Source organism: Rhipicephalus sanguineus, chromosome 2 (assembly GCF_013339695.2).
Source record: "Rhipicephalus sanguineus isolate Rsan-2018 chromosome 2, BIME_Rsan_1.4, whole genome shotgun sequence".
Taxonomy (NCBI): domain Eukaryota; kingdom Metazoa; phylum Arthropoda; class Arachnida; order Ixodida; family Ixodidae; genus Rhipicephalus; species Rhipicephalus sanguineus.
The window spans coordinates 22447166-22466938 of record NC_051177.1 but is presented as its reverse complement, the minus strand read 5'-3'; the positions used below and the strand labels follow the sequence as shown (position 1 = coordinate 22466938).

General features: G+C 47.2%; 1 protein-coding gene across 1 annotated transcript in view; it reads right to left on the bottom strand.

The window, feature by feature from the left end:
- Nucleotides 1-19773, bottom strand: part of LOC119381087 (uncharacterized) — a 108142-nt gene that overhangs the window by 50959 nt on the left and 37410 nt on the right. Inside the window, exon 3 of the mRNA XM_037649073.2 lies at nucleotides 1203-1335. Coding sequence (XP_037505001.1) covers nucleotides 1203-1221 — 19 coding nt within the window. The 5' untranslated portion in view covers nucleotides 1222-1335. The remainder of the gene's footprint in view (nucleotides 1-1202; nucleotides 1336-19773) is intronic.

The window sequence follows — 19773 nt, the reverse complement described above, 5'->3', positions numbered from 1 at the left end:
AATAAGTTCTAAAGCACTGCGGGGGAATTTCCTGAGATATAATTAACGCCACTTGCTGCCGTTCCGCCGTAACTATATATCTATGCATGATTTATATAAATTTAGAGTTTAGCAATTAAGTAGAGATCGCTGCAAAACTTCAGTATATGAAAAGTCGCGTTTTAGGAACATGTCATACTACTTACCTAGGTATCCTGCGCGGACAAACTGACGGCGACAAGATCATGAATCACCAACTTGCCCAATCGTCCACCTTGATTGCTTACCACTCACAATCAGATTACACTGAGGCAAGGTCATAATGTAGCTTCTTAAACGTCTTCTCAGCAGCAGTATGCGAACCCAATAGACCGCTGTTTCTATACATATACAGAAAATATACAGCTACACGTTTCAGTAAATTTTCATTGCATACCGGCACGCTGTACTCGTCTCTCGATCGCGCATTTTCAATACAGGGAGAAGACGCCGACGGGCAACTTCGTCAACAACAATTAACTCCCTGCCGCGAGAGCTTCACAAGGACGCCCAGCAAGGCGGCGTCGGTGCTCAGGCGGCACTGATGCCGGCGTCGTGCTATACAAAGCTGAAGCACTGTATTACATAAACACAAACAACGAAAACACCAATGCGGAATTCGGCTTCGTGTAGGTGTAACCCATCCTGTACTTGTTGGATTCACCGCTTCAGTTTGGCCAGGCGTCTGGCGCATCCAATTCGAAAACAGGCTTCTTCACGCCGTCCGTGAAATTACGCCTTCGGTAGTATTCACCTCGGTAGTATTCAAGAGCTCACAGAAGTTGGCGTTTAATACATAATCCGGAAAATTATTGTTGTGTTTATCTACACCATTATTAGGCGCCATATAGCGCACTTCTCCCTCGTGAAGTTGAATAAGCGTTCTAGTCTTGCCGGCGTCAGTAGATGTGGTCGACCTTCTACATGTGTATTGTAGATTGTGTGCGCTCATGCATACTCTCTCTCTCTTTACCCCCTCATTTCCTTCCCCACGTGCGGGGTAGCAAACAGGACATAGTCCGGTTGGCCTCCTTGCCTTTCCATCCCTCCCACACTACTCCCCTCTCCCCTTTTTCTTCATCCAAGCTACGCTAAAGGAACGTCTCTTATCAAGGCTCTCTAAAACTTGTCCCGTCCCGCAATGCTGCAGCGTATACATGAACAAGTAGCGAGTGAAGACGTACACAAGCGCCGGCCACACATGCTGCTCTTCTTGCTGCTTGCCCGAAGGGCCCCTGGAGCATGGTCTCTCCTCGGAGGGCGCTTCTACCTCGAACTGCTCGCAGCGAGGGGCCACGGTTGCTCCGGCTGGGGCACCTGCGAGCCAGCGAAGCAAGATACAACGACGCTTGCTACAAGATAAGCACTTCAGTAGCCGTGGTGAATCACTTAGCATCACATAGACGGTGAGTGGCGTACTAAATACAAATTTGTTGGGATGTTGGGAATTATGTACTTGAAGATGTGAAATTTTAATTGAGTATGTGGACGCATACGGGAACGCTTTGCTAAAACTCCGTGCTTCTTCAAGCACACTCCCACACAGCTTGAATTGCCAACTATCCTAAGAGGCAGTACTTTCAAATATGCAGCTTTAGGAGTGCTATGTTGAACACTGAAAATACACGCATATAATACTTTCTCGCCCACGGTCTGTACCCAGTTGTAAATATTCCAAATAACAAAGGAAAGAAAAGGAAATGGGCATTGGAGTTGATGCAAGCATAGTAGTTTGTGGTCTAACAGCACCTGCTTTCAGAACTCAGTTGCATTTTGCTGAAATAGTACACAATAAACCACAGAAATACAACGTATATCTATGTTCTGTTTTCGAATGAAGGTTTTTGATTAATGCTATCCGGGTTCCTTCGCATTTTTTATGGCTCGACGGTGGCTTTCCTTGCTGGACTAATAATAATAATAATAATAATAATAATAATAATAATAATAATAATAAGAAGAAGAAGAAGAAGAAGAAGAAGAAGAAGAAGAAGAAGAAGAAGAAGAAGAAGAAGAAGAAGAAAAGAAGTGACCATGGGTGATTTTGGCGAGTCGACTCAATTCTCGGCTATTTCATTACTAGAAAATTGACGACCAACTGTCTTTCTTCGCGGACATTGACCCTTATTCCGGTAGTGCATGGAAGCCGCTTCTAGAGCCGCGCATTAGATTCAGCGTGGATTTCCTCAGCCTCGAGCGCGTTTCAAGGTCTTTGTATCCTCGCTAATAACAGGCATGCGTATTATTATCAGTATGAGGAGAGGCCGTTTACCCTGCGCGATGCAGAGACCACGCGTACGTACTAAAACCTGCACGGTGGGCGAGCTCGCGTGCGCTAATAAAAACAAGTACCAAGCACGACACAGCGTGAGCGACACGCACGATACAAGAGCCCCCTCGAAGGAGGAGCTGTTTCCGCGTGCGAAGCCCTCGCTCGCTTCCTCGCTTTGCGCATTAGCCCGGTTTATAGAAGACGCGCGGGCCGTTGTCTCTTTCCTCTCCGCCGCCTCTGCAAGGAGGCACACGTGCGCTCAGTGGAATGCAAGAATACCGCAGCGCTGGTCAAGTAATAGAGCGTCCAAGGCGGTGGACACTGGGTTCGATTCCCAGTGCCGCTGGGCACCAAACGGTTCCTCTAAGGAGGTGCTCTGGCCTGGCGCTCGGTGTTGCGTGTGCTCATTTCTCGAGAAGGTGTTCTCTTTCCGCTGTACAAAGTATTAACGTTTCGGCGCCCAGAACGGGGTTCTTGTTGACAATAAGAGCGAAGAAAGGAAATAGGCTGAAGCACGCGACCTAAATACCTTGCGTTTGCAGGGGACAATGTTCTACATAGCTGATTGCGCATGGAAAGCTGTGGAAAGGAAGATGGCAGGTGTAACGTTAAAGAACAACAAGAAAGCAGAGTGGGTCAGGGAAGAAAGGCGTGTTAAGGACATCTTAGAAGGAATGTACATGGACATAGCGATAAGACAACCGCTGGTCATTAAGAGTAACTGACTGGATTCCAAGAGAAGGAAAGTGCGCGATGGGAGAGACAGAACGTAAGGTATGAAGCAGGCGAGATTAAGAAGCTTGCTGGGATAACGTAGCCGCAATGAGAGCAGGACCGGGTTAATTGGAGAAACATTGGAGAGGCCTTTGCCCCGCAGTGCGCATGGTCAGGATGATGGAGACGATGCGACCCAGTGGTCGCGAGTTTCCCGACAAAGCTCTTTACGAGGAACACCGCAAAGCGGAAGAAGCCACATGCATGCCAGATCGTGTGAGAAGCCAAGCGTACGCGGTGCGGAAGGAGACCGTGCCGTCTCGGTCGTTGCTGCCCGGTGCCCATTCGAGGCAGCAGTGTACGCAACGCCTGACCAGGCAACGCGAGCCGCGGAAGCGGGGCAGGACCGAAGAACGCGCGCCTACGTATCGGCCGCGTTTCGCTGTGCTGCGAATTCTGTACTCGGCGACAATACTTCTGGGATGCAGAAGATACGAAATGTCATTAAGCCATGGGTTTCGGCTCGGCGCGCACGTGACAAAATAAGATAAGGAAACAGAGAACGATTGTGCTGAAACGAGAGGCGACCATTGTAAGCGAAAGGACGAAGCTTCGGTAACGTTATTCACTCCATTGCTGTAGCCTCTTACAACCTAAGAATAATTACAAGCTCCGCCCAGAGAGTCCCGGCGCTCCTGTCAATCACTCATGCAAAAAAGCCGTGCATGCCATTTTCCTTTCGAACCGTAAGTAATTTTCTGTGTTAATGTAAATACAACGCATGTCGAAAAGTAAAGGTTCGTCGTTCTATACCTAAAATACTACCTTTGGCTAAGCAGTGATGACCGAATCTCTGATGAAATCATGAAATTTGCAAGGACGTTCAAGATTTGGGCTTGAAACCAGTGGCACGAACACGTGTCAGTATGGGAACACCGACTTGAAACACGCGAAAAGTGCTTGACATCATTGAAATGAGCTAGTGTGATTGGATGGAACGTCAATGCAAATACTCTTTGGGTGGGACAGTGATGGCTGTGGATGGAGCTTGTATTTATTCTTAGGTTGTAACGGACTATAAACGGCATATTTTTTGTGGCGGCGAGGATATTTAGGTAGAATATATTCTTTTGTTCCACGAGCTGTAATGGTGGGGGCGTTCAGTAATGAACGTGCGCGTTGTTGAACGCCCAGCATTGCATCGGCGCCATTTCAACAGTATCGAAGTCCGACGAAAAACCTCTACCCATGAAAACGTACGAAAGAAACATAGCAAGCAATTAGCTTTAATTAAAACCACAGCAAACACTGTGTATCCAAGAGACAATAGGTGCGACGGCTTATATATATATATACGCAATATAGTTCCGCTATCTTATCAGATAGACTATCAAATGTCATTCTGGCTCTTCCCACCGCCGTATCTTGCCCAATTGTTCTCTAATCGATAGCTGCGTACCTGACGCTGAATGTGCATGTCACATACCCGCGTCTAATCAAGGTACATGGCTGTTCTAGTACAGCAGATAATTTACCTGCCTCCTTTATTAAATAATTGAAATTGCTTGAGTCGTTTTCATGTTTATGTTTTATAACAGGCACATTGTTCCCGTTAATGCCGAGTTGACTTGATTTCATGCACACTATTTTTTATTTACTTTTTTTTTCTTTTTTGCTTCCGCAATGTTTCCGCTGTTATAATTTAGAATGTCACTTATTCGTCTATATGTTTGCGAGTTTTGACAGTTCCGCCGATTCGACGTCTTCTCCGGCCGTCAATATTATCACGCTCTTTCGCATTAAAAAAAAAAGAAAAAGCTCTTGCCCTTCTTGGAAGACCCCGACTGCTTCATGTCGATGCTTTACACCTTGCGCCAAGTGGCAAAATGACGATTCTATTTACTTTGAGAGGGTATCTTCGAAACGCTTATCGGCAGTGACCTTGCTCGTGAACTATAGCATACGCGCATAGTTCGAGTCTGGGCAATTATACAGCTCGAGGAATATCAACAAGTGACATAATTTATGCAGGCGTTCTCTCTTATTTAGCATCTCCCCTGAAACGCTATAGAATCGGTACTGGGACAGGCTGCTGTAATAAAGAAATAAAGATGAGAAGCACAGTAACGGTGATGATGTGTCTGGGCGTACGCCACGAGCTCCCTTTCGCGACATTTGCATGCTGCGATACGAATGCACGGCGAGAAATCGACCTGATCTCCGAGCGGCTGCGGACCGCGACACAACCCGAAGTGGGAATATCGAGAGCGTCTTATGCAGATTACCGAAGGGAACCAGAAAGCGTATAGGACGCTTCTCGCAAGACTGCACCTTCAAGAGCCGGACCTTTTGCTATTTTTGTCTCAGGTGCAGTGAAGCGATTTCACCACCATGGTCACGATACAGCATGCGCACGGCAGGCCATGAGGGTGGTATGCAAAAGTCTATATACCATCATAGCATCAGTGTTACCCCGTATGCAAGTTTCGAAACAAATTATGTTAAACCACTGGGTGTAACAGCCACTTTAAACCGAAATACACACGCGCTGTCGTAGTTTACGGATTTAGCACGGATGCTGCAAACCTCGGTGAGAGGTTCCTGTTGATGCAAGAGTCATTCGGCTTGTTTCTTCTGCAGTTGAGACAGGAATTGGAAGGAACCGGCCCGAAAATGACTAACTGCATGAAGAAGATCAGATAAGAATAATTTCAAGCAAAAGTGTGGTTGTGTGACGGATAGATACTCGCGGTTAGAGTGGCTATTGTGGTTGTACCCCTCCATCGCATCGAGAAAACTGAAATTGGCAGAATGCCAAGACACTTATGGTACAAGGAAAATTGAGGCAAGGAGTTCAGAATGCTTGAGAGGGAGCTACTAACAGAAGTGTTGAGAAAGAACGAAAAAAGCACATCTTCGGTGGTCTTCATAACAGCAGCAACTCCCACGAACAGCGGGCTTTCAAGGCCAGTGTGTCGCGGCATGAAAAATAAAAAAAAGGGACCCTAAAAAAGAAGGAATGATCCCCTGAATAACGCGGTCAGACGGAAGCGCTTGCTCGGAATGTGAGCGAACACCACGTGGCGTGGGTGTGTGTGCGTCGTGGTCACCTCCAAAATAGCCCGCACCCCCCGCATCGCCCTCTTCTCGGCCGCAGTGCCATCAGCCCCTGATGGAAGCGTTGCACTCCTTCAGGGTCGCTCCCCGGGCGCAGCAACCTCAAAAGAAGCCAAGGCCTCTGGCTCGTCTTCCCTGGAGTACGCACGTAGCTGCAATCTTCTGCGCGTTCTCTCGTGTAGCGTAAACTTAATCATTGCTGCAGAACCTTGGGCAGATGGGTTAGCCATTATTCATTTAGTGCAGTATGAAGAAACGCCGGCGCTGAATCGTCGTTGTTTGTCTCACAGTTTGGACATCAGCACGCGTTAACTATTCATGAGCGCTTGAATTCTCTTTGCTTTTCTGCGTTTCTTATTTTTCTTTCCATTTCATTATAGACATTTCCAATCAAAATAGCAAGCTGTCCTATCAGTCAGGTCAACTCCGCTGGTTTCTATTGAAGTTTCTATTGAAGCTTCTACTATATCAGCGCTGTTAGCAGAACGCGCGAGTCACAGTCGTCTTCTGTAAATAAATGACGCCGGCTCTTCAGGTCAAATCGCGCGCTCCTAGCACCAGATGTACCCCTCGATCTCGGCAGTCAGTTTGAAATGACAGTGACACGGTGAAAAACTAATTCTATGCGCTCACTTCGCTTTAATGCAGCACCTATCTGTAAGATACGAATGCTGCACCAACAAAGGTTGCATTTATTGGTGTCAGCGGCATGTCTGAGAATGAAATAATGCTTTCAGCATTCCTTTTTTCTGACAGGGCACGCAGGGACCTTATGTACTCGGGGTATGCGCGTGTATAGATAAAACCACTATTTACAGAGATAAGAGAAACTCCCGGTTAGATATCATGGAAATCTACAGCTCGCAGAAGTTTTGCCGGGGTTGCTGATAACCCCACGGACACTGTGTGGTGGTAGCGGGAGTGGGCGTCTTAACAAAACAAACAAAAAGAAACACGACAGCACGGCCATTGTGAACCGCACCGCAGCTGATAGGAGCGCCAGCGCGAGAACTACAAGTTATGTGGGCGTGATACTGCGGAGAATCCATTACACGAGTCCGTATAGCGTTTTGTTGGCTATGACCGAGCACGAAGTCGCTGAAGAACTGCTAACCAGATGAAGTGATTGCCGCGCTAATTTACCTCACGAGTTCTACACGTACAAGCCTGAACTTTAGGTGCAAGTAAAAAATTAATATCGAAACAATTCGAAGTACTAGCGGCGGCGTCTTTATTAGCAAGGGGAGACTGTTAAGACCCACCACAACGAAATCATTGCATTCTTTGCTCAAACTCTACAAATGACATTCGCGTTTATAAGAGATGAAGAATTCTTGAACAATGGGTGCAGCTGGAGCCAGCGTTTCTACAGACTTGTCGACACCACCTGTTCATTCATCTCTTCAAGGTTCCATCTCCCCCTATAATTGTACCTTATTTGGCCTTATTTGTACCTTATTTGTCCCAATACTAATGGTTGCCCTCAAACATAATCCGGCACTTATATACGATGCAAACTTGATACAATGTACCATTTCAACCGTTATAAACCATCCGCGCCTGCATTTTACATCCGGTGCCATCTCCGCAGCTGGGGAACATCCGAAATGGACACAACACCCCGAACTTAACGCCTTCGCCCCGATGACGCACGACTAAACCTCGAAAAAGAAAAACTGATATGCTATTCTTACAGGATGGCCCAATTGCAGACTACGAAATGTTGCCTGCCATGCTGCAAACGGACAGAAGATCATCGCGCAAGGCGTGTCAAGACAAGGGAGCCATCAAGGAAAACGACGGTACGTGATGACCGATATTCGTCGCTGACCCGGCAACCCGAATGCATGAGAAGAGCAGCGATGGCGGCGGCCGTGCGCCCTTCGCGGTAAACGCATTACCGGGCATGATACACGAAACTAGCACGAACGACTGCAGTTCTATCTGGCGTTAAGTGATTGAGATTTTGTTAAAAATAAAGAAGAGGATAAAGAAAGAGGTGGCTAGGCTAAGCTTTGTTGAATACGCAGTCAGTTGCCCCACCTGAGCAACCGACTATAACGGGCAATTTCGTAATGAAAGAAGGCGAATGCCGTAGTCGGGAGTAAATGAGTGAGAGATAAAGAAATCGCAAGAAATGTGATTCGCGGAATTTATATAAAGACATTCAACACTCAACAGTTACTGGCATGGCAGAAGCACAAAGGTTTCGCACGAAGCTAGCATTGCATACATATGTGTAGTATTCACTGCTTAATGTGCGTGTGAAGTGTAGAGATGTAATGCCCTTACAGTCGAACTAGTAGGTTACATGGTTTGTCTTAGGGGCCTGATATACGGATGTCGTGTTCAACGGTGCATCAAGAGCAAGAAGAAAGAAAGAAAGAAAGAAAGAAAGAAGAAAAAGAAAGAAAGAAAGAAAAAGAAGCAAGGTCGTTCAAACCTATAACTTTTTTCTTTCCAGCAGAAAATTCACCGTCTTCACTGCCTCAAAGGACTACCTGAGGGCGAGTGATTTCGACAAAAAACGAACGACCGTATTCTGAGGGTTGCTACAAAGGTTTGATTGCTCGGTGCCAACACGTATCAGAGCTACAACTTGTGGGCGAAGCTTTCTCTATATTTGTAGTCGCGATCATACGAATCTAACGCAAGAAAGCAAGTAACAATAATAGAAAAAATGCAGAGGAAGAAGAGCGCAACGCGAGTAGTGTGGTCGGTGTCACGTCAGATAGCGATCGCTCCACTGTCCCGACTGTTAAGCCCCAACCACTGGCACGCGTATGCACGCGCATGCACGCGCCTAGGCGTCAAATGCGCCTCTCGGCGTCGGTCGCGGAGGGCTGTACGCGTCCATACGCCTCGAGGCGCGCGGGGTCAAGACGCTTTGATATTTTCGCGTACGTCACCACGCGTACGGCGCGCCAACCAATCAGAGGCCGGCATGGGCCGGCGGTGGCCAACCAATCAGATGGCCGCGATACCTCTGATTGCTATGCCTAATGGCCGCCGCTTCGAAGGCACCTCCGAGTGCAGGGCAAGCACGGAAACTACGGTCGCAAACGCTCCTGAGTGACGCGTCGTCATCCAGTACGTCGACGACACGGGAACGACCGCGAGTGCTACCGTGGGACGCGGTTTCGTGCCGAGTTTCGAGCGACGCCGACCAATCCAGCGAATGCTTCCCGGCTGCCCTTGCCCCGGTTCCCGGTGCCCTTATGCCCCGGTTTTGAGTGCGATCGTCGGCCGAGTGAAAACCATCGTACCTACTACTGCGGCATGTCGCTGCTCCTGTGCTCTGATCTGTGTGTATCTGCGCTCGAACGGTGTAAACATGCTTCGGAGGTTTTAAGTCCTCAGCGGTGAGCCCCGCCTACCGCGAAGTCAATTCAGAGCGGTGTCGTCTGCATTCAGCGTAGGCCTCTACCGTCGAGTTCGTGTGAACCAGCTCATGTGAGGAAGTTTGGTTGAAGGAAATTGACGGTAGTTGTTTCCGTCGAAACATTACACTATATATGACGCCCAGAGACTTGGCGTGGCGGCTTACGCAGGAGTTTGTTTAACCGCAGTGTGTTTAGTTTTCAACATCTCCATTCGCCTCATCATTGCCGAAAGCGAACATCGCACTTGCCAACGCATTTCGGTTATGTGACAACGTACATGAGGAGGATTTGCGGATTTTTACGGCGCTTGAAACATTGGTTGACTTCGGCGCAAATCCATTTGCGTGTGTTGCCGAGCTAACAACAAGCGTGCGCTTGTTGGTAGCAGTGTGGACGTGTTTTTCGTGCCGGGTACGAGCGACGCCGACACATTCAGCGCTCTCATTACATTCATGTATAAAATAGAAGCTCGAACGTGCGCGAGTGTGGTGATCGAAAAGAAAGTTGCATGATTAAGTGCTGCTTGTGTTGCCTGCTATTTCACTTCTTGACTCTTGGTCTGCTTCTCTGCCGTGCAGCTACACCTTAGCACATGCCCAGTTGGCCAGGCCTTGTTTTGCAGGTTGTCTATTCTGACACACATTCTCCCTAGTCTTTTCTGATACTCATAGACGGGAGAATGTGAACAGTGGCGCTTCTACAATCGTTTTACAGTTTACTTAAATATAACACATGTTTTGTTTTACAGCTGGACAGCTAATTTGCTAAAAAGCTTGTAGTGACAAGCACCTCCATTGAAACTGAGGTGCACAGTGACACGATAGTAAGAAGAGCATGACATCACACGTATGTGCAGAACGAATGAAAGTGCAATATTACTGTGCTGCTCTTTGTTTAGAAGGAATTCAAACGATGCCTCACTGGAACCTCATACACTTGTGAGACCATTCTAAACTGCGCACATATTTATCTCTTCCTCCAGACTGGATCCAGCTGAAATAATTATTTGATGGTTTCAAATGCCAATCCTTGGATGTATTGCAAGGACTATTTCATTTCTGTTCAGTTCTTTGTATATGCACTAACGTAGACTATGCATGCACTTAAGCATATTGAAATATGAAGACATTCAGTTAGCTAGTTAGACAACTTGCCAAAACTTTTATACGGTGCTCTGGTGCAATCCTATGAGCGATATCTGTTGTATCATGAAGTTTCAGGCACAATTTATTATGTTAGAGGGTATTTTGACTACTGACGACGTGCAAAAGGCCTTCTACGCAGTGCTTGGTTCCAATCTTATGACCGATATCTGTCGCATCGTGAAGTTTCAGGCACGATTTATTATATTTGAGGGTATTTTGACTACCTGACGACGTCCAAAGGCCCTCTAACACAGTGCTTGGTTCCATTATCTATGATCGATATCTGTCGCATCGTGAAGTTTCAGGCCGATTTATTATATTGGGTATTTTGACTACTGACGACGTGCAAATGCCTTCTACACAGTGCTTGGTTCCAATCTTTATGACCGATATCTGTTGCATCATGAAAGTTTCAGGCACGATTTACTATGTTAGGGGTATTTGACTACTGACGACGTGCAAAGGCCTTCTACGCAGTGCTTGGTTCCAATCTTATGACCGATATCTGTCGCATCATGAAGTTTCAGGCACGATTATTTATTAGAGGGTATTTTGACTACTGACGACGTGCAAATGCCTTCTACACAGGGCTTGGTTCCAATCTTATGACCGATATCTGTCGCATTATGAAGTGTCAGGTGTGGTTTGTTGCGTTAGAGGATATTTAGACTACAGACAACGTCCAAAGCCTGCTACACAGGGCTTGGTTCCAATCTTATGACCGATATCTGTCGCATTGGTGAAGTTTCAGGCACGATTTATTATATTAGAGGGTATTTTGACTACTGACGACGTCCAAAGGCTTTCTACACAGTGCTTGGTTCCAATCTTATGACCGATATCTGTCGCATCATGAAGTGTCAGGTGTGGTTTGTTGCGTTAGAGGATATTTAGACTACAGACAACGTCCAGAAGCCTTCTACACAGTGCACAGCTGCAATCACAATCTTAACATAACCCATTTTTTTTGTGCACACTAACATGTTCAAATACAGTTTTTTCTGATATTGACGAACACTGGAATGATGTACCTGGTTCGGTTCGTGAAATGAATGTATCTGATTTTTGGAGGCGCTTGTATGATATTGGTGTTCTATTTCTCTCATTTTTTACCCAGTTGCACTCAACAGGTGGCAATATCTGCTTTTGTTGAAGCACTTATTGCGATATTACTGTATACATTCTTTCCTTTTGTATTCATGTACACCACTCCTGCAGTAGCCCTGCATTGGGCTGCAGTATTTGAAAATAAATAAATAAATATTATGACCAATATCTGCTTGCACCATGAAGTGTTAGGTGTGGTTTGTTGTGTTAGCGGATATGTAGACCACCAAGAACGTGCGAAAGCTTTCTAGACAGTGCTCAGCTGCAATCTTATGACCGATATCTGTCGCATCATGAAGTGTCAGGTGTGGTTTGTTGCGTTAGAGGGTATTTCAACTACAGACAACGTGCAAAAGCCTTCTACACAGTGCTTGATTGCAATATTATGACCGATATCTATCACATCATGAAGTTTCAGGTGTGGTTTATTACTTCGATAAATGCTGTAAATATGAAGTGTAAACATGTACTGGATGCACCAGCATATTCATGATAACTTTAATGGATTTTCTTGTGTAGGTATATGAGCCTGGTGGTTTATAAACCTTGATGCTACTTCATTTTTTGCTTTTTAGAGCCTTTAGAAAGTTTTTTAGGTGTTAAAAGCTTCTGGAACAGGACGGGCCCTACGATATCTTCACCGAAAGTGCTGCTCGCAAATTTGCTTTCTGAGCCATTCCTAGCAACGATTATGCAATCAATGTACGGACACCATCATATACCACTCATTTAATTTCACTGAAATTCAAAGAAAAGACCTCTTGCACATCCAGCTACATGAACCAAATGCTGTATAAGTCAATTATAGGTCAATTATTCTTTGTTTTAGAGACCTGAATGATTTCTCAATCAAAACATCACGCTGTGCAAGTAAACAATAAGCAGGTATCTGAGTATCTTTTGTGCACTGCCTGGAAGTGTATAAGGCGTGAGGATAGACTGTTTAATTATGAACTCGATGCGTATTTTGTGGTGAACAGTGCATATTCATTTATTAGAAAACAAGAAAGTCAGGCCATACTTGCAGTGCTACAGTTTACCTGCATTTTGTTGCTAGACGGGACATAAGTAACTGTGAGTTTCCAGTAATGTTGGTTCTTGTTTCCATGCTACTGAAAAAAATTTGAGTTAGTATGTATGCCTGCTCCAGGATTCGAACTTCTCAATGTTGGCCCATGTAATAAACTGTAACTCATATTAGGCAGCTAGAATATTAGTCACGGTGACACCCGTGGTACGCGGGAAAGCCGTCTTTTTGTTAATGTGAAAAGTATTAGTCGTTATTCGTCGAATTTTTAGGGCACCTCGTTTGGACTTTGCAGCAAACGTCTATTTCCTCTTTTTTTTTTTTCGTAACTAAAGTACGTGCCAAGAAACGACGTCAAGCCCACCGACGGTGCGGGCGACGCCGCTCCCGTCCGCTTCTTTTTAGCAGCAACAGGAGCAGAACCATTTTCATGAACAGGATGATTATATTCGTGTTGGGCAATAATAGCATGGCCGTGAACAGGCGTCAACAAGGCGATCGCACAAGCGTTGGCGATCTCGCAAACATCGTTGGCTGTGTCCCGTGATGCAGACGTGAACTTAGCAGCGCACGCGCCGATTGCGCCGATGTCGATTACTTGTGCACACCGCGGTTGTTACTTTGGTCATTGCGATGTTAATTACTTCTTAAATAGTCAAAACAGTGGTGGGTGAAGCACAATCAATATTTTAACGACAGTCTAATTCGCTTCGATTGATAACGCGCCGTTCTAGGCTGTACATGGAGAGTTTTAAACGAAACGATCAAGCAACACTGTGCCTCTGCCAAAAGCGAGCGTCGGCGCGGTCGACGCTTGCCAGTGGTTGCGCGCCCTTTTCCTCCACGGGGCGCGCCGCGACGCATTTGACGCGTAGGCGCGTGGAACGCGTGCCGGCGCTTGCCAGTGGTTGGTGCTTTACGCGCTGGGGTTTGAAAGAAGATGCAACGTTCCGTACCTGCGGCCACATTCGACGCTCGCGTCGCTTCAGGGACTTCGGGGCACAGTGAGATGGGAAAGTAACGGCAACGCTCAATGTGCTGCGAATAGCCTGGCTCGCACACCGTATACTGCGCAAACCGCGACTCGTCGCGAGAAAGGCGACGGCTGTGCGCCAATGCCAATTGATGCACCGCCGGAAGCGCTGAATTAATGTCGCCCGAGCCGTCCTCATCTTGTGCAACGAGGCTGCGCGGAAGCTGCAAATGACGAAAGAAGACAGAGTGCGGCGTGCTGCGATTCCTGTCATTTATTCGCAAGCCTTGACCAGGTTCTGTTGGGAACTGTCACCAGGCTACGGCGACTTGGACATGTCACTCTCAGTAATGACTGATTATAGGAGCGAAAAATTATTTCGAGAGAGTTTAAAGCGTTCTGCGAAGGATCAACTGAAGGCGATTTGTTGTCATAACTTCGCACAATCTCAAGCTATTGAATACGTGCGCCTAAACTAGACACGAAGGAGGGCTAGTTTCACTGCAATCACGTTAACAGGTTTGTCAAGGGACAACAGTGTAGTCGATCAGCGGGCACGACGCAGTGCAGTGCAGCCAGTACGGTCGTTACTCCATCAGCATTGCCTTTTGTCAATGTTCGTGAATGTCCTTAGGACCGATCTATTGTTGGTCATAAAACCCCTTTCTCAATGTACTCATGGCGTTCCTCGTGGCTCACATGAAGCCTGTGATAAGTTTGCCCATGCAGGAATGCATGCAATGACCTCCTCACCGTTCGGTCAGCGCTGGCCCCTACAGGAAAAATCCAAGCAGAAGACACTTCCCGTTGACCGCGGTGCCCACGATTTGTACTCGTCTTTGCACACGGCGACCAAAGCGCGCACTGATCCGAGTAGCTGTATGGCACCCCGGTGGTTATCCCCGGACGAGTACAGACGCAGGCCAAACACCGACACACACAAGCGGCAAAGCAGCTCCTGTCATCATTCAGGGGCAAGGCAGAAGAATCCGCATATCGGTGCACCACGAGGAAGAAGGCACTTGGCCGGCCATGGTGCGGCCGGGGACCGAATGAGAAGGGGCCCGACTTTTCGGCAGCCAGAAAGTGGGGTGAGGAGGAAAAGGCGGGAGAGAATCGCTCTCGGGAACTGGGTTGTCTCGTTCAGCGGGCCACGGCTGAACGTACCACTTGGCAGTGACGGCGGCGGCGGCAGTTTGGAAAATGGGTCGGTCGCTCGCCGAAGGAACGGACGGAGGAACCGCGGCAGCGGTCGGGCCGACGGTGCACGCCTGGAAAGGGCTCACGGTGTGCACCGTCGTGCTACTCCTCTCCTGAGAAGACCGTCGCCTTGGGGAGGGGGAAGACGTCACAAGCACCGGAGAAGCAGCGGGGGAGGAAGACATGGGGTGAACAGCGGGATGAGAAGGGGGGCGGATGAGCGCGGGCTCTGCCAAAATGCCCTGTCGGAACAGAGGAGGGCTGAACCGCGGGGGGTGAGTGTGGGGTGGTTATTCGCAGATGCCGGGAGGAGGAAGTGAATGCGGGGTTGTCTGGCGCCCGTTACTCCGCCTGCTAAGAGGTGAGAGGCAAAATAGACACAAAGACAATCAAGGGGGCCAGTAGCCGCGGGCAGATGAGATCAGAAGGTGGCGCGTCTATTCTGGAAACCCGAAAAGGTGCCTCGTGCGTTTCCCTCACCACTTCGTGTCGGTGCACTGTGCTTGTTTACACCGCCGGTGGCAAAGACGTGGTTTGGTACATAACACCCTAGAATTGAAATTTATACACGCAATCACTGTTTTAAAGCTCCAATTGTGACCTCTTAGCATTTCTCGTCGCGCTGTTTTGGCTCACAGCCTCAACTGCGATGCACTGTGTGAGGTCGTGATAACCGACTTGTACCTTATATACAAAGGAAGGCGTTCAATTAACGAGCATAAATGAAGCGGCAAGGATGCGGTGAGCGGCGCTTCGTCTCCGCGTTCAACACTCGGGCGGCTATGATCTCTGAGAAGTAAGCACTGGAGGGGCAAACGCACGAATAAGATGAACAGTAAAAGCTGTTGTTACTCAGCTAAATCGTTCTTTTTTTTTTACCTATGGTTGGCAGTGCGACCTCGCAAGTTCGCACAGCTCGAGACATCCTTCATCTGCTGGCTACGAGCGTGCTTGCTGTTAATTAGTATGCTCCTTTTTTTTTTTTTTGCGTATCGCCTCATCGTTATTCTGTTGTATACACTATAGAACAAAAAGGAAGCTATGGCGCTTTAGTGCAAGGAAGTTGCCGGCAATGTAAAAGTACGGCTTCCTAGCGATTCGGCGGCTCGTGTCCTCGTTTTCAAAACGTTTACTATGCATGCTTGACGTATACCTGCAGCTCACGTCTAAGGTCTGTCAACGTTGATGCAAAAGGTCGGCTGAGCGCCCCGAGACAGTGACAGTTGTGACCTTGGCCCGAGCTTTCCTTCGCCACTCCCACCACTGTGGTCGAACACGGGGTCGACAAGTACTCAACGACCTCTGGGCAAGCGAGCTTTGCTGATCTTAATGGCACGAGGACACTTCTCCGCATAGGCGTGCGCACAAGGGGGGCAGGGGGACCCCCCCCCCCCCCCACCTAATCATCTGAGGAGGGGCGCCAAGTCTGTTCCGTACCTTTACTCAGTGGGACCTATCTCGTCATTGTTTAAACTAATGTTATGGCCATGCAGGTTTTTGACGAGATGGCGGCCGAGGACCACTGATGTTGCCCTCTAAGAGCTGTTTACTTCCCATTTTTACCTCCGGAAAGCCGGGTACCATAGGAAGGCCGTTGCGGCAAGCACGCCATCGCTTCCTTGTCATTTTTGCAACCTCTGCGAAGCTTGTTTTCTTTCGAACGCCACCAACCGGGGGCGGGATGTAACGATAGAAAGCTGCCGAGGCAACTTTCTATCATTACATCCTGCTTTTCTATGAACAATTCTTTCATAAAACGCGCCGTTTTTCTTGCACGTGAATTTATGGCTATAGCTACTTACAGCTAACGGGTACTAGACAGGCGTTTTTGAATATATAGCTCCAAGCATGCGCGAATCGAACCTGAGAGCTTGTCCTCAGAGAAGGATTAATGCGCGCCGTTCAGCTATCGATTAAAGTTGTAGACTGTGCTCGGGGTTGCTCCGGAAGTAGAGATCGCGAACTTGCATCCTGCGCTTTACTTCCGGTGGGCATCACGAGTCATTTCCTTTGCGCTACTTCCGCTTCAAGAATTGTACTGCCATTGTGCGTACACGGCCACTCAAAGCCGAAAGCAACCGCGTTTTTCCTCGTACTTCGTCCATTTTTACCGTCCAGAGAAAAGACGAGAATTATATATATATATATATATATATATATAACAACGAAGGAAAGACCTGAAAGACGGAGCAGTGCCACTCAAGAAAGTCGTGAATGGTTGGTTCGTTGAACTGAAATGTGGACCTAGAAACCTGCGCAGGCAGCATTATAGAAACCACTTATGATGAGAAAATGGGCTGGTCGCCGCGTGCGCAGACGTAAGACGCCACGCAGTTCAGAAGACCTCGTTATCGTTGGACTCTGTTTGCCGGACACTGAAACTGTTTATGTTTGCTGTCATAATTCGCTCTCTCTTTAGGAACTCTGCATTCCGTTGGATTTCTTCCTTCGCCGAAATATAAACCTCCCTAGACTACTTAACTCGTACAACAGAGCAGGCTGTCATTTACACCACTTAAAGTTGCCAGAATTTAAAACGTTAATGCGTTCCCCTCTCTAGAGTGCTTTCTGGAATTTATTAATGTGTGATATGTATTTTCTTAGTTTTCTTGTATGTTATGAAGTACATATCTATTTTGTTCCCGTTTTATCTGAGTTGTGTAATCCATTGTGCAAGGGTTTTTTTTCCCCTATTCATTGTATAACTGCCATAGTTTATAGTCACTGTATTAGAGTATTATACAAAGTGTATTGTGTGCTTTACCATATGTAGCCATACTGTACTTAGGGGGTGAGGTCTCCCTCAAGCCGCGTTTGTGCGGCTTTTTTCCCTCATCCACCTCCATTTACCACTATGTAGTACATGTGCGTAAATGGAAATCAATAAATCAAATCAAAATCATGTTACCTGTAAAATGCTATGTGAATATACCTATAGAACAATGAAATTTTGTTCTGCGAACCCAACAATTCGTCTCGGCGTGTTTTGCTGCGCCATCTAGTGGCTAAGAAATAAACTACAATATCCGATCATAGTTGACACAAGTCAAGGCACGAGACAAGGCAAGATTTTACGATGGCGCAAATTTTGTTGAGGTGATCGGTGGTGAACGGTGACGGTTGGTACGACTTCTACGAGGCGAGCAGCAGCGAGGGAGGAAAAATGCCTTCCGAGAGCGGTGGCTTTTGAAGGGCGACTGCAGTTTCGACGACATCGAATATCTCCTACATCTTTGCAGCGATCACTGTCCACTGCACTGGGTCCGCGAACGGATTCAAGCTACTCACGTAGGCAAGGAGCTCCAAATCGAGGGCAGTTCCGAAATGGACACGGTATTTATTCGCTGCCATGACCGCCGTGCTAGCCGTGCCGCTTGTGCTGCTGTCGGACGCAGCCATTTTGCTTGTCTCGACCGGTCGAGATCTCGCGAGAGAAGCGCCCGTAAGGTACGCAACGGCCGTAGCGGGCGCAACGTAAGCGCCGAGATCTAGCGTGCGCATCTCTTGCGCGCGACCGTATACCAGAAGTTTGTTTAGGAGCGGCGCTGCGTAGTATGTGCGGCAAGCGAAGCTTATAGTAGCAAAGTGTGCCTTTTTCGCTAGTAGCTAACAGCGCTGCTTTCAAGGCGAATGCCTTATATGCCTCATCGACGTTGAAAAACATCTGTCGGATGGTGGTAGACCGAACCATCCACGCTTGTCACACCAATTAAAATCATTAGCTAGACTTCATCTTGACGGTTGCTATACGTTATCACTTAAGCCGTACATAATAGGCGGATATGGAAGGGGTTGGGGTGGAGGGCATGCCCTCATAACGTCGAGGTGTGTTTTGATTCATGACTCCCCTGTATTTATACCACAGTATAGAATAAATATAGAGGAAAAACTAGACCAAGTTTCTCTTCTTAGAAATATATATATATATATATATATATATATATATATATATATATATATATATATATATATATATATATATATATATATATATATATATATATATATATATATAAAGGGAAAGGATATTTACCACTATATTTTTCGCTATGGCAGCTACGCCAGTCCAGTACATGTACGATATTGTCGCATTGCACATTATACCACCCGTCTCACGTGAAGCTCTCTACGTAAGTCTCTGGTAACTGTACACGCTTCTAGCTCCATGAGCCTAAAGCGTGGAAGCCCCGTCGCACCGGGGACGAGTGCGTCTCGGCTCGAAGAGCTATTATTATGCACAGCTAGCGAGCTACAAACATGGTCACGGCTCAGAGCACGACGGCGCCACCTGACTCACGCGTGCCGTGACTCGACAATTGCAGCGGTGTCGACTCGAAAGCGTAATGAGATTCGCATCCATTCTTTGCGCTGCCTGGCACGTGGCACACGGGTATTCTACCTGCCGCACATGTGAAGTGCCATCGCCATGATGGTAACTCTCATATTATATACACACACACACACACACACACACACACACACACACACACACACACACACACACACACACACACACACACACACAGTTTTCTATACGATGGCAATCACACAGCCAGTAGAGGTGAGAAACTTTTACTAACCCTTCGTGTGCGCACGTAATAACCTTTACTAACCCTGACACGCCTAATAGTATTGACATTTACTACTTACATATTTCTAAGTACTTAGTAAAATGTTAGCGACACGTAGTAAGGTCGACATGGGGATAGTAAATGCTGCAGTTACTAACTTTTTACTACCTTGTTTTAAAAGAGTGTATATGGCACACCTGCCGAAGCTTGGTAGACACCCATTCGTGTATATGTGGCTGCCTCAAT